This window comes from Tauraco erythrolophus, chromosome 7 (genome assembly GCF_009769465.1).
Source record: "Tauraco erythrolophus isolate bTauEry1 chromosome 7, bTauEry1.pri, whole genome shotgun sequence".
In the NCBI taxonomy this organism is placed as follows: domain Eukaryota; kingdom Metazoa; phylum Chordata; class Aves; order Musophagiformes; family Musophagidae; genus Tauraco; species Tauraco erythrolophus.
This window is the reverse complement of record NC_141471.1, coordinates 10,506,379-10,532,622: the sequence shown is the minus strand read 5'-3', so window position 1 is coordinate 10,532,622 and position 26,244 is coordinate 10,506,379. Positions and strand designations below refer to the sequence as shown.

The window sequence follows — 26,244 nt, the reverse complement described above, 5'->3', positions numbered from 1 at the left end:
TTCTTCTCCGAAAGGGTTGTCAGCCACTGGAATAGGCTGTCCAGGGAGGTGGTTGAGTCCCCATCCCTGGATGTGTTTAAGAAAAGGGTGGATGAACTGCTTAGGGACATGGTTTAATGGGGGATTAGGGATGGTTGGACTGGATGATCTCTAAGGTCTTTTCCAACCTGGAAATTCTATGATTCTATCTCACTATTTGTTTCTTATCTGAACAACTATTTTTTGTCTTTCTTGGTTTATGTAACACTTTCCTTTGAATTAATTTCATAGTCATTGAACCCTCACAATCAATATTATAATCCTGTTCATAAAGAAACCCACTTTGTAACACGGAAACTTCTTCCCATGTAGGACTGATTCAAGCAAGCTGAAAACCAAGTAGAGTAGGTGACGGATCCCAAACAGTAGCTGTTCCATGAGTACTGTGTGCTTGCACTGGGGACGCATGGGAGGACCACGGGCAGGAGTATAGGTGAAGTTTGCAAATTGTCTTCTGGTAGCAGTCCTTGTATAACGTGAAATCAGATAGGTGATGCGAGTGCATGGTGCTGTTGCAATGTAGGTCAGTTTGCCTAACGCTGCACTGGGGAGAGTGGCGTGCTCTCTCCATGTAAAGAAAGCTAAAGGCAATCACTGTATGAGTGGAAACGATGCAACACTGAGCAACACTAAACAAAAGCAAAGCAGAAATAGAGTGTGGAAAATGATATTCTGGCATTTTTAGGGAAAGGTTTTGAATATTCGACTCTCTGCAGTACAACTGCCACAGAATTATAATAAACAGTACTAGTATGTATCAATGTTAAGAAGTTGGGAAACTTATATTGGAAAATATCATGATATAAATTAATGACTCTTAATACAAATCCTCAAATGTGATAGTGTGATCAGTAATAGTACTGGTACCAAAAAGTTCTGGTTCTGCAGCTTTCCTATACTGTTACGAAGGCCTTCTAGATGATTTTCTCTCCCATTTTCTCAGCATCATTCAAATGCTCTGGTTACATCCACCATTACTTTTACTAAATTGGCTTGTAACAGCCTACCTTGTTTTTGAAGTTAGAGAATGTTTTTTTTTTAGGGGAGGAGGGGTAAGCAGGGAGCAGGAAGTTGAGCTTTTACAAATGAGACTCCCTTGGTTAAAAAACTACACCAATGTACGGAGCAGACTTTGCCTGCACTGCTGCGTAGACTTGGTCTTACTGGAAAAGCCCACTTGCTGACACAAATAATTTCCATAAAATTTAAGCCAACATCTTTGGGAGAAAAGATTTAATTAACACATAAGCCCCTGAGTCACTATGACAATCTGCTTTCATAGTGATGGGAATAATCACATTTCTACCCACTGTCAGTCCTTGAAATATAGGGGGTTTATCTATAGTACATTTTTTTCCTTACAGAAACAATCAGATTCTTATGTTACTTTCACACAAGAACATTTCTGTCTTAGACATCTAGAAAAACTCTAAATTTATCTAGTGCCTTGAGGGGCTACCTCTGCTTGTGTGACAGGAGGTCTCTTGAGCATTTTGGGTTAGTAGCATGAAGAGAGGCTGAGCAATTCCATCCTAACCAAGATCCGCATGAGATATCCCATTATTTAAATAGAGGTGCCCTTAGGGCAGCGTATGCAGAACCCAGTGCAATAAATAAATAAATAAACAGTGCTCATTGCAGACAATAAATAAAATTGTGGCAATGATCACCGTGATATAAAATTAGATTCAAAAACTTTTACTGTGAAGCAGAAATAACCGAGGTACAGAGCTTTGAAAGAATCTTTTTTTCCTCTTAGTCCAGTTGAAAAGATCATGTACATACTTTTTTTGACACTTCCTTCTCTTACTTGTTACAAATCCTTGAAAGAAATAACACAATCTTTTTTCCTCTGGCTTAGTCTCATCAAAGTCAGTTCTGATTTACAGTGCCATAAGTTAGATAAGTATCAAGCTTGTAAGGTTTAATTTTATGATCTTTGGGCCTTTAACAATGTTGAGAATAATTCTGTTCTCACAATTTAGACAGAGAATGTTGTATCTGTTGTTCGCACTGGACATTGCTATATCATTTCCTTATCTTTTTGTTTTCTTAATACGTTTGGGTTTGGTTCCACAGTACTGAACAACAACTAAACAAGGTATGATCTATATATTAGGGACAGAATGTTCTTAATGCATCGTCAGAGTCGTAACAACTCTAATAACCTGAAATTTTTGCTAACGTAAATTTTGCATCTAGATAAGTGCTTTTTTAAATGATAGCAGTCCTCTTGTGTTAGGCTTGATTGCAACCTGTTTTCTAAATTAAAAAATGTAAATGTGGCATTGACAAAGGTTAAAAAGATTTAAAGCGGGTGCTGTCAGCAGTGCATGCACACACCAAACCAAATCCTATGTATCTAATCAGTGTCCTCTGGACTGTGTGCCTTGCTCCATTGTTTATTCTCAAATCCATAATAATTTTGTATCCTTTCACTGGGTGAAGATTCATTTTAGAAACTAATGAATTTAAAAATATGCTTTTCCCTTGTCTATTTGATACTGAGCCTGCAATTTGACTTTCATTGTTTGTTTCCCTCCTTATCTCGTCAATCCTTTTCTCTCTTTCTGTCCTTTTACTTTATTACATTTTTTATTGAGGACTCAGATGAACTGGTTGCTGCATCATGGGCCCATTACACTTCCTAACAATTCCATTTACACCTTATTGTTTGTCTTATTGCTGGAAAATTCAGGTGATTCATCATGCCTGAAGAAGCACCTGATCCCAATTCCCTCGATATCACGATCACTATGTGACAGGAATACAGTTAGTGGTGGCTTTCAGACTCTAAGAGGCCAAGGTGATAACTCTTTTGGGACTTTTAGCCTCTCAAGTATTGATGAGTTCCATTTTCGTAATGCTCTGTTTTCTTGCTCCCTTTCAACAGCCCCCTGAGTGTGGAAAAGGGCTTGGAGTTAATAAAGGAAGTGGCAGATCTCCTGAAGCTGCAGATGAGTGCCTTCGATGATGTCAAGTACGTACATGGAATTTGCCCCTTTTAATTTTATTGGATTTCTCATTATTTTTGAATAGTTCATCTTACAAGGAAATATCTACTCTTTAATGCCAAAATTATTGAGAGTGTGTGAGAGACACAAAAGAATATCGTGATGATCTTTCTAACGTTCCCTACACACAGTTAGGAACAAATGGTTTTAAAAAAATTATGAAGACTGAACTTTTCCTGTGCTTCCGTAGGAAAAAATAGTCTGTTCAAAGTCCTGTAAAAATATTACCAACCTTATTTAACAGTTTCTAGCTAAGGAAAGTCTTGCAAAGGGTCATTATACTCAGCATTGCTGAGGGTGAAAATGACATCAGAGATGGATAAGAACTTGAGTCCCTGGCTTTGAGTCTGCTACGTGGCACGCTAGGTTGTGCTGCGTGGTCAGCTACTCATTGAACAAGTCACAGGGAGTTCAGCTCTGTTGAACTACTGTGTTTCCTCATGTGATTCATACTGATAAATGCTCTGCGTGTTAATCTCCTGAACTAGGAGGTTATGATTTGCCATCTCTGGTAAAAATTGATTTTTAGATTGAGGATTTTCTGAAATCACTTTGGCAGGAAAATTCACTTCACCAAACTTAATTCTTCCCTTGTAAAACAGAAAATAAAAATAGTTTGATAGAAAAGTAATGGAACAGAAGAGTCAACTGTGGGAGGTTTTTGACAGCTTGCTGGAAAGAAGTCCCATCTTGGCGCATGGAAAATAGCTGATGTCTGGGTAGCATCCAGTTCCTGCCTATGTTTCAGAGGGTTTGGGGCTGCTGGTTTTGGCCCATGAGTCAGGTTGCTGAAGTGCAGCATCTTTCTCAGCCTTACTTGTCCTGGCATCAGCTTTTATTTAACCTTCAGTTACAGGGAGTGTAGTTCATTATTTAATACTGTGTTTTAAGCCATAGTTTGAAGATCTTTCATCTTTAGTGGAAATGTTTATTATTATTTGGAAAAAAAACTTCTACCCCTTCTATTACTGTATATGTAGAGAGAAATAGACTACTGGTGAGAAAAAATCTTTTTAGAAATCTGAGAAATACCAGGCATGTTTGCTTTAGTTGTTTAGAAGGAAAATGTTCGCATATATTTGCTAGAGGAATTTTTTGTATTGCTGAAAAATTTGCTTGTATTTTATGAAATGCATTTTTTATGAGAACAGAGTTTTGAAATTACTAAAAATGACAATATTATATGCTCTTCCTTGTAAGGAGAATTTGCAACCTTGACTTTGAATATTAGAAGATAAAGTCTGCTGTACATTTAAAGGGGTAATCCCATGGAACAATTTCTTTGCTGGAACCAACGGGTTCTGCTTCATTAACTTCATCCATTTACAGTGCAAAAGCACTTTCACCTACCTTTCTAATTGTTAGCATAAAGCCTTTTGGTTATTTTTTATCATTTGATAAATCACAACAACATTGCAATTGGCAGGCTGTGGATTCATTCGCTAATGAAAAATATCCCTCCAGTGATATAGCTAGCCACGAACAACCTTTTTTTTTAATGTGCGACATTAGGGATGCTGTTTTTTGTGTCCATTAATATTCAGTCATATGACTGTACTGAGAGTACTTGTACTGTATGGTCAGGATTTTAAAACTGTGTTTTGAATGATAGGAACTCCAGCCAGGACCAAGTTGTATCTATCAACACAAACACAGTCTTTGCTTTTCCAAAAGATCTATAAATCTGTGAAAGATTATCCTAAATCTCAAGTTAGTGGAGAATTCATCCATAATAAAAAAAGATCTCACCAAGCAGAGAACTAACACTTTCTGGATTTGTTCTTTTGTCATCGCTACACAGCCATTGTTGGAAAACGGTATGAATTTGAAGGTTCTGGTTGGCTTCTGGGTGGCATCATGGAGAGGGGTTTCAGAAAAGAGTTGCTATCATAGTTGTTCCTAATCCACCTTTGACATATCAAAGTGTGAGAATGAAGCCTCTCAGGAAATATGCTTTTTAATTGGCCTAAGGCATCACAACTGATTTAAATTATTTTCTTTACTGGCAACCAAAGCTACTCTTTTTCTTATGGATTCAGTTTTTTAAAGTCTGCTTTGAACTGCGACTTGCATGTTAGCTTGGTGTAAGATTCTCAGTTCTCTCTTGTCCCTCCTAGAGTTCTGAGTGGTAAAGTAACAGTGTAGGCCTGAATTTCTTAGACTCTTGCAAAGATTTCAGAGTAAAGACATGTTAATGAGTCACAGGGTTAGTTTGAGAGTATAGACAAAGCCATTGCATTCAATAGGAATAGCGTAAGAACTGAGGAGAGAAGGTGAGTGGTGAGTTCTTCTAAAGTTCTAAAGTTCCTCAATTCAGAGCTTTTTGCCCTTTTGTCTGAAAAAAAAATCATTTTAAAGAGACTACTTCACAAATGCATTGCTACTTTTAGTTTTGTCTGCAGATATCTTTCATTCTTCCCTATGTTTTTAGTTTTTTCCTGTGCTTTGGAGTTTGGTAAGTGAACGATTGCTTTTGCTGTGGATTCCTACTGATTGCTGTGTTAGTTCTTGCTTAGTTGATGCATGGTAGTAAACAGCTTATCTTATCTTCTCTCCTTCACGATCCTGCCAACTTTAACCAATGGCCTGCAATTCACAGTGTAGCCTGAGGCTTGGCTCCCAGAGCGTTCAGTCCACTTCTGGAGTTGGTTTGTTGTCAAGTTTGCATTGACATAAACTTTGCTCGCCCTGTGAAGCAGATGAGTGGGAATAGATTCGGGGAATTCATAATTAGAAATATTTCAAAGTTGAAGAAAAGATCCAACGTGTTAACTGTCACTTTTGGATACAGCCTGAATCTTTATGGAAGTAATAGTTATGCTTAATATGTTTTGTTAATGGTTATGTAGCTGTCAAATAAATTCCATTATTTCTTATTACATCATTAGAGACCATTAAAAGGATATTAGCATGCTGATGTAATTATGCAAGCAGACGTAAAATGACTATAGTTATGATTTTATAATCTAATTATGGGTGTCCGATGCCCCTGGTGATTGATTGTTGGACTGGTATCATGGATTGAAGTCAGATGGGTAGTAGTATTAGGAGGGCTTGTAATTTATTTTTTAAAAAATATAATTTTACCACTCTGCAATCTGCAACATTGACCTTCTTCATGTAATTACAGTTCTTCACACATTGTAGAGTAAATTGCAAACACGAGAGACTATCAATTAATATCCAAATACGACAAAAATATGAAAATCTGTAAGATAAACTGTGAGGGTAGTGGAAAGGACACTCAGAATCTATCAAAGCCATTGAATTAGAACATACATGGCTTATTTTGTTTCTGATGAGAATACAAATGATTTCTGAAGTTTTCTTTAATGTTCTCATACTTGGAGTATTTACTGAAAACATTGCTAAGGAAGGTTTTCAGCTGTAACCTTAACTGAACACCTTTGTCTGGTAAAAACCCAGATTATTCTGATTTATTAGTATTTCAGACTGCATATCCTACCATTCTCAGCCTCCATTTAAGAGTGAGATTTTCAGCTGAATATTACATTCTCTGATGGATGCTGCAGTAGCATTGATTTTTTTCTTTTGCTTCTTATTTCTCTCTTTAGCCTTATATGATTTTCTCTATTGCTGTTGAAGATCTCTTGCTCTATGTGCCTCTTTTTCCCTCCATCTGTTCATCTTAATGGGCATCTTTGTCATTTTTGCCTTCTAACATACCTAAACTCAATACCCAAAGAACTGTCCTTTCAGGACACGTGATAACTTGACCAACAAGTGTGCCCATTTCCATGTCTAATTTTTCAATGGAAAACCTGTAGCAGAGCACTCTACATTCATTCCATAAAATATTAATAGCTATCTGCTGCTGCTGTTTTGAAGTGTAACAATAATTACCTATATAAGGATGTAATCCATGTATCTAATCTTGGGGATGAACAGAATGCTTATGCTAAATTTCAAATACTAATATAAATAGATTTTTCAAGTTGAAAAAGCTGATTCTGATTATCTAATATAATGTCCTGGATTGCAAAGCCATAAAACTTAACCAATATTCTCGTATCATGTCCGTTTGGTTGCATCTATGTTGTACATCCAAAGCGAAGTTAAAAGACCAAATCACTGATCTTTCAGAGTCTAAAGCTCAAATTCCCAGGCCTTTGGTTGGTTGTTCAGCTTTCACCTGATGCTTTTCGTGTCCACACTGACTAGAAGTGAATTTAGTGTTTTACTTGAATAGTTTATTATATGAAAAATGAGAATTCAAGTTAACTGAAGGTATGTATGGAAAATTAATGGAGTCTTTAGCTGAAAAAATACCTTTCAAAATTTGTAGCAGCCACCGCAGTGTGTTTTGATATTTTGAAAATAAAATACTATAATTTTTAAATTTAAAGTAATGACTAGTTTCAAAATTTAACTAAGTTTGACTTATAAGGAAAATGCTTTTTTTTTGGCTCTAAGAATAAACAAAAAATTGATTTTGGACTGAACTCGAGCCATTATTTTCTTCTTTTTTTTTTTTTCAACCAAATATATCAATCTTTTGATAAAGACTAACTATGATATAGTCTAGAAATATTTGATCATATCTATGTACTTTTCTACACCTCTTTGTCTCATTCTATATGCAGGAAAAAAATGCTCAGTTAATGAGCAGCTCTTCAATGTTTAATTTTATTCTCATTGTTCAATGTGTGGCTTCAGGATTTATTTATTGCACATTATTCAAATCCTGCTTTGAGGTCAAAAAACCCATTTTCTCTTGTTTTGTTTTGTTGTGTTTTTTTTTTTTTCCTATGATGCTCTTCACTACACTACCAAAATGCTTGACAAACATGAATTGATATATTTAACTCACATGAGTTATGAGGCATTACTAGGACAGTACAGAGCTGGAGTTATGCATGAAGAGATTAATGTCAAAGAATTTGCTAATATGAGGTGTCCAGCATGATGTCTCAGAGTATAGCTTATTCAGCCTCTTCTGTAAAGAACTTCACTTATTGAGACAGATCTCATTGGCTTCAATGATGATGCTGAGTGTTCAGCAGTCCCAGAAGTCAGCTCTCAGTTTAGAGTGTGCTACCTGGTCTGTATAAAAAATTGCCTGAAATAACTTCAAATGATCTGAGTCTGAATCTGAGGCAGAACTGGATGGTACCAGCAGAATTCAAAGTAACGGTAGGACATTTACATCTTTATAGTTCCATACCTTATTTGAAACATGCTTCCTGAAGTGTGATAAAAATGAAGTTGAGGCTCCTGAAAATATTGATCATCACTACTACTTGACCACCATTCATCCTTTGATGTCAGGGGTCCTACTGAAAAAAACACTTTGAAAACAAAGACTGCATATCTAGATACAAGTAAGTCAAGATGAATTCTTCCTATTACACTGTAGTATGTCCTTAGTGTCAACTATGATTTTACATATTTTTATGTAAGCAGTGATCTAACAAAAGCTTGAATTTGAAAGCCTTATCATGAGGACAGCTACAAGCACATTCTTGCCATACTTCAAATTTCTGTTTTCAAGTAGTGGAGTTAGGGACACTTTCCACCACCTTTTCAAAGAAAAGGCCTTACACGACCAAACAGTACTTACCATTACCCTTGTTCTCAGGAAGAACTGAAACTGTTGGTCTGGAATAAATACAATTTGAAAAGCCAGCCAACCGTCCCAGTGAAAAGAACTTGAACTGAAGAAAATGTCTGAAAATTAAACCAAGTGGTGAAAGTTTGGAGAAGCTTTAAATGCGTTCAGATCAGAAGTGTTGGGCAGGCAGACTGGTGAGTGGAACTCCCAGCCTCACCTGTTGTGAACATGTGCATTGACTGTAGTGTCCTAATCATGCTATATCGGTTTTTCTCATTGTTTGTCATGTTATTTTTCTAACACCTGAAAAACTCAATCAGCCAGTTAATCGTATTCAGTCATCCAGAACCTAAGCACTGGAACAGTACTTGGTGTTTTCACTTCATCATGCTGATGGATTATGACATGTGGTATATGTATGCTCTAAACGTGAACATCTCAGGAAATTACTGGTAACTTGAGAGGCAGGACAGTGTGAGGGAGGATTATTTAACCACTGAGCAGTTGTAGTGGGACAGGTAACACAGTGTCTTGTTAGGTTTCTATCTGCAGACTTCCCTCTACTGTACAGATTTTTCATGGTTCCTTTCTCCTTGACTCGGTGTGACTAATCTTTTCTTGTATTGTATGTCCAATGTTGCTCACCAGCCTGGGCTGCGGCACCAGGGATGCTGTTGCATCTTCCGCAGCCAGGAGGAAATGGCCTGCCTCTTGTAGGCAGGATAGGTACCTTGAGTTGAGTAGTTAATTAGTAGTTCATTATCTCAACTCAGTCCAGCTGGATAAGAATGATTAGTGCCATAGTCCAACACTTGTGGATTAATATTTTTGCAAAGTTTTTTCTAGATCGACAGATTCTGGATTCTGCCATCTATGCCGTTTAGATTTACTGAGAGGAATGTTCTAATATTGTGCTTATGAATAAACTATGTAGTCCATCCTGCTCTTCTTAAGGTGCTGTAGTATAAACTAGCAACAGATTGAATTTTGATTTCCATTCCATTTATTGTCCAGACATTAAGCAACGTTTTTATTTCAATTTCAACTATGCTATGCTTCATCTCGATAAAAAGATATACCTTTCAGAAAAGTTGAGCAGTATTTGTCATCTGTTCTTTGATTTTAAATAGCAAATTAACAGACTAAGGCTATTTCGCATAATCTTGTTTAAAATGTTATAAAAGCATAACTCAGAAATAATGGAACCACTTTTATTCAAACTTGACTTCTACCACAGATTTAATGAATCTGGAAAACAAATTCTCTGAAAAATGTACTGCTGTAACTCATTGCGTGCAGGCTTTTATAAGAAATTACATTGTATTTTCTGGTATATGTTGTCTTATTTGACAACTAATTTATAACATAAAGATACATCAATTTTTAAAGAAACGAGGATAAGGAAACAAAAATAAGGTGGAAGTTTCAACTGTGCATTCCTTTACTTCAAAATGAGTGATTTCTCAACCTTAGCATTACATTAGTCTTGTGGCTTTTTCCCCTGAGGTACAATATATTTTGTATGCTTTTCTTTAATAAATGTACATATAAGCAAGATCATTTGCCTTCTCCACTGTAACTTTCCTGTTGAAAAAATACAAAAATACATTAAAATAACGAGAAGGATTTTGGCCTGCAGCATTTTATGAATTCTAGGTGGCAAAACAGAAAGACCATAAAAATCTAGGGAGACTCTTATAAATAAAAATGTACAAAGTTTGGCTTTCCATTACAATGTTTCATCTCATTAAAACAAAGGCTTTGCACCTTTGTAATCAAAAGCAGAATGAAATCCAGTGTTATAGGTACATTTCCATGTACTCATAGGTCTCTATTCAAGAGAAGGTTTTTACAGATAAGTGAGCTTCTGTTTGTCTATCTATTTTTAACTCCATATTTCTCTACTACTCATCCCTCTGTCTGACTGAGAATTCCATCTAGTTTCTTTTTAAATAAAATTAAAGTTCATAACGTTATAGGGGAGGCAGGATATACTCCTTTGTTTCAAACAAGTCACTGAATTGCATTTAATTTGTATAACATTTCACATATTATTAACAAGTAATCGTTTGCATTCTACAGATGAGTAAATCAAAACTCAAGACAGTTTGCTTGATTTTCCCTAAGATGGTATAGAACTTGGTGACAGATATGAGAATAGAAACAGAGAACTGTGATTCTCACTCTTGAACTAGAGTTTGGTTCACAAACAGAATAAATAATAGTAGAAATGGAAGAAGATTATCACGTAGAGATTTATTAAAAAGAAGACCCTTATAAGAAATATACAAAATTAATCTTATGTGTACATCTTAATCCTCCTGTGCTTGGCTACCTGATTCTTCTACGGACACAAACACACACTTTTTTCTCTCTCATTGTTACCTGGATGGATGGATGGATGGATGGATGGATGGATTGTATGAATGTTACAGACCTGCTGACCCAGCTGAGAAAGCTAAATAATTCTTCTGCACATAAATATTGCATACCCAGGCCTATGAGCTGCACCATGACCTGCCTGTGGAAGGGTTTGTATTCCTGTAGGTGTGACCAAAAGAGCCCAATAAATTCCTCTTGCAGTGCCTCCTTTGCAAAGCAAATGTCTCTGGCAGAGGAAGCTAGAGACCAAATCTTCTAGTCGGTCTCCTCAAATGTAAAGGAGATGCCAACAGGTTCTTAAGAGGGCAAGCAAGAGGGCTGTGGTTGCAGCATTCAGAGATTTGTAAGTTTCTGAATGAAAGCTGTAGCAAGGTTTGGATTTTTTTGATCTTTGATTTGCTGCCTAATCATCATCCAAGAAATTTGTGTCCTATCTGACTCCCATAAAAAGCTATGAGCATGCGGAACCTTCACCTCTGCAAAAGTCCTAACATGTGAGCCATGCTTTGCATTAATTATTAAGAGTCAATTGTGCAAACTGAACATAGAGTGACTATCACTCCAGCAGACAAGTTTTACACGTGATTTCGACAGACTCCATTACAACACAGGTGTGCAGAGGGTAGGTAGACCTGAAGTCAGTAAAATGCATGGAATGCTTACTGGCTAAAAATTAAAACTGTCTGCTGCTTGTGTACCAGGCAGACTATTAAAAGGTTTAAAGAAGAAGAATGGAAATATGAATAGAATACAATTATAGTTTTCTTTTTTTTTTTTTTTTTTTAATGGCATAACTTCTTTATCCTTTAGCTTAATCTTTGGAGAGCGAAATAAAAATCACTGTACATTTAAGCGTCATTTTGAGACCATTTTCCCACTTTCTCAGGGTCCAAATACTCTTTTGCTGTAAAAAATTATAGCACTTGTACGGTTTGTTCTTTTAAATACTGTAATTAAGAACCTTATTTGCATGGCAGGCAAAGCTGGCAACTTTCATGTACTCAGCGTGGTGAAAATGTCAAGTTTCATGGCTTGTGACAGATTAATAGAAAAATTATTTTAAAACTCTGCAAATTATTCATAGATGTTGAGTAATCATCAGAAGTTGCATTTTGTGAAGAATAAAAATAGGACAAGCTGAGTGTAGCATCAATCTCTAAATTGAGCGTTGTCTGTTTTTTAAATCGTTTAAATTGTAGGCTTAGCAAAATAGTCTTCACCTAAGATGAGGCGAGTTGTAAAATCTTTGAAAAACTCTTTCATCGTCTTTCGCACTGTAAATTAGTATCAGTGTAGTTAGCACAGTTTTGATCCATGTAGATTAAATGATTAATATAAAATCAATGATTGATGTAAGACAATTGAAAGTCCATCATTTAGTATTGGTTGGTATCAGGGACCCACCAACATGGACTGCTGTTGTTGGAAAGCACCCCTTTCTGGACTAGTCATCCCTTTTCTGTGACTTTACTCTTGAAATTATTCTAATGACACCAGTGAGTCAGAATACATTTTGTTATTTGGACACCTTGCAGTGCCCTTTTCTCTGCCCCTGAATTGGTGCTCCATGAAGTCACTCCACAGCACTGACTGTTTCAAAGGGAGAGAAGAGGACAGTACAAGGTATCCAAATAATTACCTGATTTACGAAAGCTGTAGATGTAGCTTGCAGAGGTAATTCTGAGCTGCAGCCATCAAATCCAGATGTAGGTTTTGTTTCCATGTAGTTACATTTGCAAGATGTGATTGCCCTGAAACTGTCAATCTATCTAATCTTTGTGGTCTATCTGCTACACCTCACCAAGCTGCTTGGTGTAAACCACTCTAACGAAGTGTAAGTGGTTATAGAATATCAACCACTAACGGGTGAGCACTGCAATTAATGTATTTTCTTTAGCAGGGATTTTATTTCTTCATCTTTAGTTCTTGGTCGTTGTTAGACATAAGGTGTGGTGTTAGTAAAAGAAATTTTTACTTTCTCTCTCCGTGCTATATGTTTAGTACAGGATCACATTTCTGTAGACAGTGTTGCGAACAGTTCATGCTTAGTGTATATAAAGGATATAAATATTAGTAGACAATATATTTACATCTGTATTGCCGCAGTTGTGGAACACTGTGTGTCATTCTGCAGTTTAAGGAGCTTCCAGAGAAGGGCTCAAGAAGCTCAATTTGCTAAAAAAGAGAAAAAGATTTTTGAGTTGATCACTGGCTGTCAGTACATACGTGTCAATAGAAATGTGAGAATACGTACAGCTGTACATTGACATTTGTTCAGTTCAGGTGCAAAATGAAGCGAATCTTTGAACAGTAAAGATATTAAAGAGTGAAAGATGTGTGCCTTTTTAGTATTAAGTCTGGGCGATGATCAATATTCTCTGTTCAATGGTTCAGAGAAGTTATTTTGTAGTAGGTCAGCACAATACGTCTTTCACAGATTTCCTGAATCTTTGAAGTTTAGTCAGGTACCTACTTATGAAATATAAATAGAGTATGATGCAGTGCTTCGGAAAATAAATTTTGGTCAACATTTCTGGTCAAAAACGTCGGTGAAACCCAAATCAAGTGGTCAGTGGTTTTACAGCTGGTCTTAGTAACAGGAGAACAAAATAACCAGCGTACGCTTCTTAATCCATTTATGTATTATATGACAATGACCAGCTGCAATTTTCTGCCTTTGCTTTGCTCTGTAAATCATGTTGTATAAACATACTGTATTACAAAACTGCCTCTTTTAATCATGTGCTTTTTCCCATTAATTTGATTTGACATAAGTATGTTTATATAGCTATTTATATAATATATAACACATTTACAGCAGTGTGAGCATTTTAATATTTCCAAAATTGAGAAGGTGAAAAGGAGGCTTGAGTGCAATATAAACAATGGACATAAGCTTCAAATTCCTAAACACAGTAAGCACAGAAATGTGTACACATTGCAAGTCATTAGTTCAAGCCCACCAAACATTTCCTGAGACAATTACCTTTGCTGCTATAAAATTTACTTTGCACAAGCCTCTGGAGCGTTACTAATTGCTTTTCTTAACCTCCAGAGATTAAAGGATTTTGAAATGAACATATAGACAAGCAGTGACTCTAATTTCAAATCTAAGCTTTATTAAGGCAAGATCTGTTTTACGAAATAGGGTCATTAAGAGAATGTTTAATGTTGGAAATATCCAATCCTAATCTCCTCATCTTTCTCCAGTCTTGAGAAATTGCACTCTGCCTGTATTTGTTTTAAAAAAACGCGATGCAACCTCAACTCATTTCCATCTGGCATCAGCTCTGTGTCTCGTCTTCAAGAATACACATAACCATGTTGGCACTTGTTTCTCAAATCCTTTTCCACTAGGGGGTATGATAGACTGTGACTGCATTTCACAGCAAACCTTCTGTATGATATTGTAATACTAAAGTACACACACGTGAGGGAGAAGAACAGGCATGCAAAGCTTGATACGTAATTTATGGAGATTTAAATCCTGTCATTCATAAATATAATTATAACCTACGGCTTGAAAGTGATATGGACCTTGCCATATCGATCATGCTCCAGCTCTGTTTATTCAGGTCATTCATATGTTGACAGGCAAAATATAATAAGAATGTTGTTAGTCAGTAAAACAACTAATGAAAGGAAATACTTCTGTTTTACACAAAGAATATTGTTTCTTTCTGTGCACGTTGTGCACCCTCCCACCTTCAGATGGGAAACATGAACCCAAGGGGAGGGGACATTATTAAACCAGCAATCAACCTTTAAGTCATTTTATTATAAACACTGTAATTATTTCATCTCTAGTAAACAGAATATAAGACAACAGCACATAAGGGTGACAATTTGCAATATGCTTTGAATGTCTTTGTTAAAAAAAAAACGATTATGGCTGAAGGCAACATTATTGAAATTAAAAAAAAAGCAGAAGTTGTGACAGCCAACAGAGGGGGTAATTAGTAAATTTCAAGTAATAAATTTAGCAGGTCATTGCAACAGACATTACATTTTGTGTGGGGAGAAGTCACTGTTTATTAGCCTCGAAGCCAGATCTGCTTACCTTTATTCAAAAAAACATTATAACAGAGTATTAGAAAAAAATTACAAGTGCAATTACAATAGAATAGTCCAGATCCTTCTAAAACTCACAACCTTCTCTTATTTAGGTGGGTGTAAGTTCACTTATGTCTGAAGGGTCAACTTTACACAAATTTACATAGGTGTAATTGTAGTAGCATGTAGTTTTAGGAGGGAAAAATAAATATATCTGATATAAAACATTGTCTTTCTAGATTAAAAGTGCTACTACCTAACTTTTTTAATCTCGGTTGCAGCAGTTGCATGTCTTAGATGTAGGTTTCAGCCTGGACATTGTGGATTACATTTCTGATTGCTTTCACCTACATCTCTGATTGCTGGCTGTGCTGGCGCGATGTCGCCTGCCAGCCAGGAGAGATGCCACTGCTAAGGGGGCAGCACCCTCCCTGGTCCATGGGAACGGTTTGTTTGCAATTCATCAGGTCAGAAACAATCGTGTGCACTTCAGCATGTTTAGAGGGATGTAAAGACAGTTGCTATTAATATTAACTAGACTTCAGAGGGTTCCACGGCCGCACAAAAAAGCGGTCTCATCTGTCTGATCTGAAGCTCCTGGCCAGGAAATATCAGGGATGCCTTTTGTATGTTTTAGAACCTTTTCTCAGACTTGTTGCCCTCTTGTTAAAAAGTCTTTTATAAAATATTTTGCAGTCAAATAATTACTGATTTTGTTTAAATGTTCCCATCCAGCACATAATGAACAGCAAGGAATTCCCCAAAGGGCATCTCTTGTTATTGAAATGTTTATTTATTGAGTGCTTTTGCCAGAAGCCCCCCTTGAGAAAAATCTCATTTTATGAGCTCCTGAAGCAGTCGGTTCCCAAAACATCGAGCAGAAATGCAATTTTGACCAAGTAATCTCAAGGTCTTTTGTTTGCTTTTAAATAAACAGCAGAATATTAATGTGCAAAAAGTTGTGACATGACCTGCTTTGTTTTCTGTATTTTGTAAATATTCTGAGCCAAGCTGTGCTTATGTGGTGCTCAGGTGATTATTTACGTTGAAGCATTCAATTGCCACAGTAGAAGAAAAAATATCGCACTTAGCCATATACGAGTGGGTATTTTAAATGATTCTGAGATTCCTTCTTTCCTGCAAAAAAAATGGTGTTAACCCAGTATCACCTCACTTACATAAGGAATTTTTTTCTCACCCTATTTTTTCCTCTTTATTCCCCTATGTTTCCACATCAAGACCAGGACAAATGAGAGTGCTTGTGGCAATGCAAGCATGGGCACGAATCGGATCCTGTCGTGTTCCTGGATTATCCAGGTGGAGTCACTAGAGAATAGTGAGATGGTTCCTGCCAGGCTTCACTCTGCTGAAATCCCTGCGTCTCACTGCCTGGGCTGGATCACTCAAACGATCCAGTTTTAATATATGTGATTTTAATGATGCCGTGAAGTGCATAGCTGCAGTGAGTGGGGCAGGAGAACCACTGAGGGGGGAGTGAGCTCTGGGCCAGGGATAGAAGCAAGAAACTCAGACAGGGGAAGGAGGGGAGAAAACTTTTTATGTCTGCTGATAAAGCTGAAGTGTAACTACACTGTGCTTGAAAGTTTGTGTTGGTTCCAGGTTCTCAGCCATAATGGACTACGCAGTGTAGATTTGGGAGGGAATATCTAAAGGTATTTTCTTTCACCCTATCTTTGTCACGGGACAGCTCTGTACTGGGTTGGGGCCTGCTTTTATTTACTGCAGACTGCTAATTACACTGTAAATGTCTGAGCAGCCAGAGAGGAATCCTCTTTTCTCTTAGGCTGGCAGTGCAGAAAGGATGGTGCAAGATGACTTATATCCAGTGTATGGTATCATGAAACTCCCAAGTGCCTTTTACAGTTGATTATCTCAGCATTAGTGACAGAATTGGGGAACGGTCTGAATTTCTGTAAAGCAGTTATTGCTTATAAAATATACTTTGTGATTGTTGAGTATGATAACCTGAAATATTATTTAAATGATGCTGATAAATGCTTATAATTACCTAACATTATTAAAATACATTTCTTGTACACTAATGACTTAACATCTGGAGTGTCCTTTAGCAATAAAACCTCTCTGTTTTTTTTTTCTCCTCCCCTGCCCACCCCCCGAAGAGTATTTAGAGAAAAATGATTGATTAATGACAGTTCCCATTAACTCCAGAATAAAATGTGCACAGTGCATGCTTTTCTAGTAAAAGATTGAAAGGGTGCTTCTTAGTCTTGCTTTGATTCCCTTTATGCCCTCAAAGCAAAGTCTTATGGTTAATAATAGTGTTTTTCTTCTGAAACGGAAAAAAGTTTAAAGGTATTTCTGTCTAGAATGTATGTGTTGCAATTAAGTGCACTTCATTAGCTGCTCTCTGTTGCATGAATGCAAAATATTAACATGCTAGTAAAAGAATAATTAAATACTTCATTTCAAGCCTTGCAACAAAAATATTTTTCCAGTTATTTCTTTTATGCAGCAATTTTTTCAGACTTCTCTCAGAAGTCACAGCTATAGGAGGTCAAAGCAAGTTACATGTATGGTTCCAGCCAATATAGTTCACCATTTAAGCACGATTGTTATCCGTAGTATAAATGTAATTCTGCTTGCTGGTTGTATGAATAGTAAAAGCTTAGTACTATGTAGTAAGTAAGTTAACTTTTATAATAGTGCCAATTTCTGTCTTTGTTGAGCCTTTGTGCTCTTCTCCTTTGTAAATTATTACATTATAGTTTCTACAGTTGCCTGTTACCTGGAAATTTTGTTCAAAAATACATTTACTATATTTGTGCGTGTGTATTTTCATATGTTTTTCATATATATATGTACTTTAGTGTAGTTTTAAGGATATCAGAACTGAAATTTCTTTATTCCTTTCATCAGATGTGGATTTAAGCTGGATATTATTGGGATGGGTGGCGAATGAATGCAACAATACATTTACAGATTTATTTTTCTTTAAAAATGCACAATGAAAAATTTTTGTGAAACCCCGAATACTTTACTCTGCCATTCTTCATCTGACTAGTCAATACCTTCCTCTGTAAATGCCTCATAGATTTTAATGCCATAAAGGATCATCAGACTACACCCAAAACGGTCACCACAGAGTCAATAATCATTTCCCTTCATAAGTTATTCAAAGAAGTAACTACTTCTGTTGTTTAAAGATAAATACTTTGTGGTTTCTTTCTGGTCAAAACCAGTCATTGGAACAGATATGTCCAAAATCTTTTCCCCACACATGTTCTTGGAGAATATGATCAAGATAAATATTCTGAGTTTATTGTCCCTCTGACTTACAGTTGTGACAACAGGACTAAGCTTGTATTGATGTTAGGCATATAAAATTTGAAACTACATGTAGTCTTCTTTGAATGCTGATTTCCAGTGATGGTTTATGCTGTACTTGGGAGAATAACAATTTCAGCCTCCATATTGCCATTTTCATAATAGGAATAGTATTTACAGGAGTCTTCTGAAGTTTAGTTAACGTCATTGAAATTCTTTCAGACAGGCACAAGATACACACAAGAAACCACAAGAGGTATAAAAATGTATGCAAATGTAGCTAATGAAGCAAAAGGAAGAGGGCTAAATGGTGTCTTAATAGATTCTCCTTAAAAACCTATTTTGATAAGCAATATTATGCCATGTCTCTTGATTATGAATCTCACATTTTTTAATAATCTCTTCCAGTGTGTTGGGACCAGCTGTGACCTTCAGAGTGCATTCAAACCTCCAAAACATTTCGACTGCAGATGTTGCCAAAGCAGCAGGTAAGAGTCCTTGTCCTCACATCCCCAGACTGTGAGCTCCCACAGTAGCACTACAAACAGCACAGACGCATCCCGTTCTCCCAGGAAGACTGACATATAAAGAGGGAGAGAGTCGGGAGGTGAGTGGCACATATGGGAAATTGAAGAGTAACATCTCTGGGTCAATTAAAACTGCCTGAAACTTCCTTGCTTGTAGAGGAAATGGATTACATAGAGACTTGTAGTCAAGGCCTCCATGATGAAAAACTCTTCAGTGTTGTCTTGAACTCATAAAAACAGATTGGTTATTTGTAAATGAGGATTTAATACTTTCTCTTTTCTGATACTTTTCTTCAGGGAACAAAAGTGTTACTACAGCTTAGCCTTAATTTCTGGGTCAAAAGATGGCAGAACTATACTTTTGTTGGTGTGCTGTTTAGGCCCTTTCCATGACCAGTTAATCTTGAGAGTAAACATTGTGTTTCTGGAGCTAAACTGCTTCTGAATAAGTAGCACTGCTCCTGGACTCCTGTTGGCTTCTTGTCAACTTGGCTACTAACTGTGTTATGGAGTTGCTGACTGCAAGAAATCATTTCTGCAAAGTAACTGAATTGATAACTGATTTGCTTCCAAATTACCTAACTGATAGGTTTTAAAAATTATGAGTAAACAAGTTGCAATGTTGCTTGAAAATAGAAACACAAAAAAATTCATCGAAATAAACATTGGGAGCCTAAAAGTGTCCGTTAATTTCTCCTTTTGCTTCACTATGGATGAATTTGGTTATAGAAGGAACTATGTTGTTTCCATGCCAGAACTTTCCTTTGCAGGACCCACTGGAGATGGGTCTTGTTAACTGGTGATTAGAGAGTAGCAAATGGGATACCATTTTTCTTAAAATGGTTTAACATGACAAAAAGTCGTAGATGCATACTGTCAAAATTAGGAAATTACAATAGAATAATTATTGAATTATAGGATACCTGAATGTGTACGATTTACCTGTGAAAAATGAATTTATTTTTTTTTTTTTGTGTGGCAATACCCTGCCTTGAAAACCTGTTGGATCTCTCTGAAGGGATCAGCGAACATAATGCATCTGGTCGAGGCTGCCTGGGTTGCCGAAGACTTTTGGCAAGGTCTTTCACTACGAGTTTCTGAGGAAACTAATTGTTTCTTGGAATGGGGAATATAGAACACAAAAATGGTGGATTAGCAATTGGTTAAGAGGTAAGAAACAAATATTAGGAACAAATTATTAGTTTTCTCAAAGGCTGAAGATAGCAGAAAGTGCAAGAATCTCTGCTGGGACTGTGGCATTCAACAGACTTATAAAGGAGCTGGAAAAGAGGGTGAGCAGTGCGATGAGAAACCCTCTTAATTGTATTAAATTATTTACAGTATTAAAGGTGAAAGTCGGTCTTAGAAATGTATAAAAACCTCATCAGACCGAGTGACTGGACTCAAAATGGCAGATGAAATTCATTGTGAATTAGTGTTAAAAAAAAGTATAAGGAGAAAAAGTAGCTTTACATATGAAGTTATAGGTCTAAATAGACAATTAACTGCTCTAGAGTGAGAACTTAGTGTAGTAATGGGTAATTTGATGAAAATAACAGTTCTGTCTCCATTACCAGTTGAACAAGGAAAGTGCTTTTTGGAATTATTTGGAAAGAAATAGAAAACAAACCAATATGATTTGTTCTTGCCTAAATCTATGGCTTGCCTGTATTTAAATATGACATACAGTTCTGCTTCTCAAACATCAGAGAAGTTGGAAACTCCGGATGAAATAGAAAGATTCAGAGAAAGGCAGAAGGCATGACTAAAAGTATGGAATATCTTCCATATAACAAATGGTGAAATAAGACAGGAATCTTTATTTTGGAAAAAAAAGATGACTATGGTATGAGAAAGATCTGTCAAGTCCAGAGTGGCACAGCGAATGTGGACAGGATTGTGCAGTGGCTTTTACAATACCAGAGCAGATTAACCTGGCAGAAGGCAGGTTCAAATTAAATCAGAATGCAGTTTGTAGCTACGCCTGTTGTGGGTAAATGCAGCTTACATGTGGTCAAAAATTTACATGTAAACAGATTCATGAAATAAAAATCCACTGAAGTTTATTAAGTCCATAGAAACTTTGTCAAGCTCAAGAGGCTCCTGTGTCTTGGCCTGTTCCTAGCAAGTTATTCTGAAATGTATAAATGTTGTGACTGGTTTATTTCAGCAAAACTCAAGCAGTAACATTAGTTTGTTTCTTACCATTGAGATCAAAGTAGTTGTTTTCAACTTCCTTAAATATTGCTGACAAAGTAGGGAGGTTTTGGGGACAGAAAAATGTCACCCCCAAAGAAGTTCTACGAACTCACAGACTTAAAATAATCTTTTCTATTGTAATTTTATCTACTCTATATATTCATATCCCACGCAATTCCTAACTTCGTTTAATACCTTAAAATTTTCAGGTTTTGATGGCTGCAGAAAAAGGTTTTTAGGAGTCTTACATGAGCTTCTTTCAGTATGTCACCATGACCATAGCATTGTTATACCTAAACCTTGTATTTGCCTTTTACAAAAAACTGCTCACAATTCTATCCAGACATCAAACATTTTAAATTAAAAAGTATCTCATTTTTCTTTTCTAACCCATAAATGAGATTGCAGCAGCTTGTCAATGTACTTGCTAATCAGTTCATTTATTTTTAGCAAACTTAAAATTCCAGATCTCTAAAGCCAAAAATAAGTTCAGTTAAAAGATCAACAGCAGTATATACTTACATAAGAAGTTTTTTCAGAATTTAGTTGTAATTAGAAATTTTAAAAGTCAACAGTGTCTTGAAGAAAAGCATTCAAAAAACTTAATTTACCATAGGAGACCAAAGCAGAATAAATCAATGCATACTTCCAGGGTAGGCACAGGCAAATGCATTATGCCATGGTGTACTGCTATCAGGTAACTTGACATCCATCCAGGAACTCTGAAAGCAGATCTGGTTTACAGAAAATGAATAGAGCAAACTGATAGAAGAATTTCACTGTCCGTTACATCCTTAGAAACGAAAAGAATTTAGAAATTGAGGTAATCAGATGCCATAGTAATTATGGGAATGTAAATTATTGTAGTGATTTTATAATAAAAGGACTGAGGGTCGAGACAAGAACAGAGGGAGCACCCACCAACCATGGTCCCGGGCAAAAAAGACTCAGCTTTCTTAAAACAAAACAATTTATTAACAGTTGCTTAAAAAAGGACAAAGGGAAACAAAACCAGTTACGTGAGAGGATAAAGAGAAAACAAGGCCAGATCTTAAAAACACCTCCTCCCCACCCCCCTTTGCTTTCGTTCCCGACTCTACCTCCCCCCCAGCAGTGCAGGGGGGCAGGGAATGGGGGAGTGCAGGTCAGTTCTTCCATGTTACTGCTGCTCCTTTCTTAAAGGAGGAGGAGTCCTTACACCGTCTTCCCTTGCTCCAGTGGATCCCCTACTCACAAGGAAAACTCCACAAACTTCTCCAGCGTGAGTCCTACCCGCAGGATGCAATCCTTCCCCATCAGATCGCTCCAGTGCGGGCTTTACCACAGTCTCGGATTCTTAGGGAGCTGTTGCCACTCGCTTCGGCGTGGGTCGTCCCACGGACTCCAGATGCCTCACTACCTCGTCGTGCATTCCAAGCTCCATTATTAACAGTTCATCGTCGTGCATCCCATGCTCCACGACCTCTCTAAGGCTCAGGCATCTCTTCCCCGACGTGGGCTTCTCCACGGGCCGCGAGTGGGTCTCTGCTCTGCCGAGCCCATCTTGGCTGCAGGGGGGCCACCTGCCATCTCGCCACCGGTTGCAAGGGAAACTCAGCTCCGGCACACCTCCGCCTGCTCCATCTTCACTGACCTGGTGTCTGTGTGGCTGTTTTTCTCAGGTCTTAGTCCTCTCTGGGTGAACTCGGCCTGGTGGGCACCCCAGGAGCAGGGTGCTCCCCGAGTGCCCCAAATGGCTCCATCGCCACCATCTTGAGCACATGGTGCCGGCCCAGCACGGGCAGCCGCCCGGCTGGGGGCCAGGGAGTGGGGGGCAGCGCCCTCCTCCCTTCTCCTCGCTCCTGGGCAAAGCACCTTTTCGGTTCCTTTGTCCCAACTTAAATAGGGCAATTCGCAGAGGCGCCGATGATTGGCTCAACCTCGAGGGGGATGGGAGTCTGATCTGGTGCCACATGGAGCAAATCCCCTCTCCTACCACCAGAACCCCCTCCCCCACATTGAACTATCACAATTACCCAGGTTTGCAAAAAGGAATCTATTTGTGCAGATGTTGTGTACATGCAGATCTCTCTGATATCCACAGGAACAGTTTCTGTGCAGCAGTTTGCTCTTATTGTTAATGTAGTATATATTTTTGTAACCAAAATGGATAAACTGCATGTTTTCCTTATATTATTTAGATTTAAATATAGGGAACTGTATTTAAAGTTTTCCATCCTACCCTGTGGAGTTCGACAAATGTGCAGGTTAGAGAAGACAACTTCTTTTTAGCAACTGTGCAAACAGATGAATGACTTAAAATATCTACTAAAAAACATAGATATGGAAGTATGATGATAAAAATTGTTTCCTATGCTTTCTTGGAGTTTGAGATCCTTTCTTCTTGGTCTACATGAGACCCGGCTTGAGGAAAAATAAAGCGCTCTAAAATCCTTCAGCCATCTTCTTGCTGGTAAAACTTTTTTTTCAGTAATCCACGGTTCCAATCCTGTGTAAATGTTTTGATTACTTTTTTTTTGCAGCTTCTAGGGCTACATAATTATATAGGAAAGCTGACAACAGAGTAATTTAAAATTGTGAATAGCTTGCTTTCTCACATTCACAGTACCTTTATTTGCTCTTTGACTACAGAGCAGAAGGACAGCTAATGTTTCGCCAGCGTCACGTATCGATGTTCATAATATAGAACATATCTTGCATCAAGTAGCTGTCCTCTGGCCTATTTCTGTTTAATAACTCAGGCTCAATGGTGCACTGTAATTTCATCTCAACATTTTGAAGAAATAAACTTTCTCTAGACATAGATGACCTGCTCTAGAAGTAATTGCACTTGGCACATGACATCATTTAGACAAACGAATGTGGATTTCATCTCTCTTAGCAGAAACCTTGCAGAGAACAATTATCAGTAAGATAACTCTATTTATATAGAATTGCAATATAGTCAGTATAGTAAATGAGCCACAAGTTTGCTTTGTACGTTGTATTCCATTTATGTGGTGGGGTTTTGGTAGCAGGGGAGGGGCTACAGGGATGGCTTCTGTGAGAAGCTGCTAGAAGGTTCCCCGGCTCCAAGTCGAACCTGCCTTGGGCCAAGGCCAAGCCGATTGGCGATGGTGGTGGCGCCTCTGTGATAACATATTTAAGAAGGGGAAAAAAAACCTGCTGGGAACCTGCAGCTTGACTAAAGAAACTACCTCAAAAGTATTGGAATAGATAAAAAAATATATATAGAATTGCTTAGCAGTATTAAACAGCTGCAAATGGTTAAATTTGTAAATGTACAGATTTTGAGATTTGACACCTACAAATTTTGGTTATGTCCCAGCTGTGGTGAAATATCCATGGCAACAAATACTGCAATAGGCAGTAGAACTTTTTGACATTAAAAATGAATATTTTTGCCAAAATTGACAGCTCTAAAGAGACAAAACATGATCCTCAGCTTTTAGCATTAAACAGCCCTTTGAGGTGAAAAGGATACTTCAAAACCCTTAGAGTTAACTTACCCTATTTAAGCTGATGGTGCCTTATTGGTTTGAAGTGGTCCAAGATGTCATAGTTGTAATCTCAATTAGGGTGGCTAAATGGCTGGCCATATTAGTGATCCTGGATTCAGTTGATGAAGAAGGTATTTATGCCTTATTCTGCCTTTGGTATGTTTCTTTTTCTTGGCAGGTCTGAGCTGTATTTATAGGTGTCAAAACTTACTCCTCTAAATATATAGGCCTAAGTATCTAAATCAGTGGTCTAATTTCAAAAGCTCTTAGTTCCCGTCACACCCTACAGACCTTTAATACAAACCTTGGAGAGTTACAGGATTGAAATACAGAATTTTCTGACAACCAAGAAATTTAAAATTCAAAGCCATGTCAGACAGTGAAACCACCCACCTGCATTTAAAAAATTAATCCAGGTTCTTCTTCAGCTGAATATACAGATGAGGAACCTGCACTACACAGTCACTGCAGAAAGCTGTTTATTGCTTCCATTTCTTAAGCACATTTGGCAAAATTGCAGTTTTGTCACATATCCAATCTGGGCCCTGTTAAAAAGGGCTGAGACTCTGGCATGAGCCTATTTTGATTTCCTTATAAATTCATTTCTAGCTACAAATATCCATTATAAATATATTTTAAAAGACTTAACTATGGAAGTAGAAATGGTTGTTTGAAGCTGTAATGCTTAGATGCATTTTTTAACTGTTTGCAGCAATTCTTTTATTATCCCTCAGTATAATTGAAATATACATTTCAACTTTTAGCAAATCAGATATAAGTCTAAAATATTGCAAATTATTTATGTGACTGTTCTCTTGTCTTCATTCTAGTAATGAAATGTGTTCTTCTTTTTATTGGTCAAAGGGGGTTATCCTTCCAGTTTGCTGCATAATAGAAATAAATATAATAAAAAGCACATTTATGAAATACCTCTGTAAAGCTGGAACACTTTTTAATTTGGTGGTCTGAAATTTGACAAAACAAAGCACAGAGGGAGGATAATTTACTGAACATTAGAAAGTCAATTGATGAGCATGTGGTACGCAACTTAAATTGACTGTTCACTTCTAGGAGCGCTGCAGAGGCTCACTCTGCCCTTTAGCCAATAAGTGTTGACCATACCAGCATTGTTGACAGAAACGTGATAACTCTACGTTATTATTCATTATTAACAAGTAAAGTTTCTAGGAGGTTCTCAGGAGAACAAAAGAGAGAGAACTGTCTTCAGATTTATCTTCATATAATATAACTTTGAATCTTCTTATAATAAAGCTATATGTAATGTGTATACATTGAGTGTATAAATGTAGAGAAGGGAAACTAGGAGAAGGAACAACAGAACAATGAGGAATAATTCATCAACTGCAGGAGTAAGATTATGCAAGCTTTTATTTAGTTAAAAGCATATTTAGAATAGATGTTAATGGCTCACATCTTAAAGATGTCATGGTCTAATGGAGGAATTTGAACAAAACCTGGGAAACATTGTTTAGTGCAGTGACTTCGGAATGCTGTGATTTTCTCTCTCTGGTTATTTCAGCTTGTGATTAAACACTGTCTGGCCTTTAATGCTTTTTTAGACTGTTGTTGGTTAATTGTTAGAAGTTCTTTGCGTAATATGTTTCACTTAACTAAGTGTAGCCTAGGAATTT

General features: G+C 37.1%; 1 protein-coding gene across 1 annotated transcript in view; it reads left to right on the top strand.

Annotated features, from left to right (window-relative positions):
- The window catches only part of PTPRN2 (protein tyrosine phosphatase receptor type N2), a 683,076-nt gene that overhangs the window by 301,430 nt on the left and 355,402 nt on the right, over window positions 1-26,244 (top strand). The window contains exons 10-11 of the mRNA XM_086614526.1: window positions 2,933-3,019; window positions 18,775-18,854. Coding sequence (XP_086470652.1) covers window positions 2,933-3,019; window positions 18,775-18,854 — 167 coding nt within the window. The remainder of the gene's footprint in view (window positions 1-2,932; window positions 3,020-18,774; window positions 18,855-26,244) is intronic.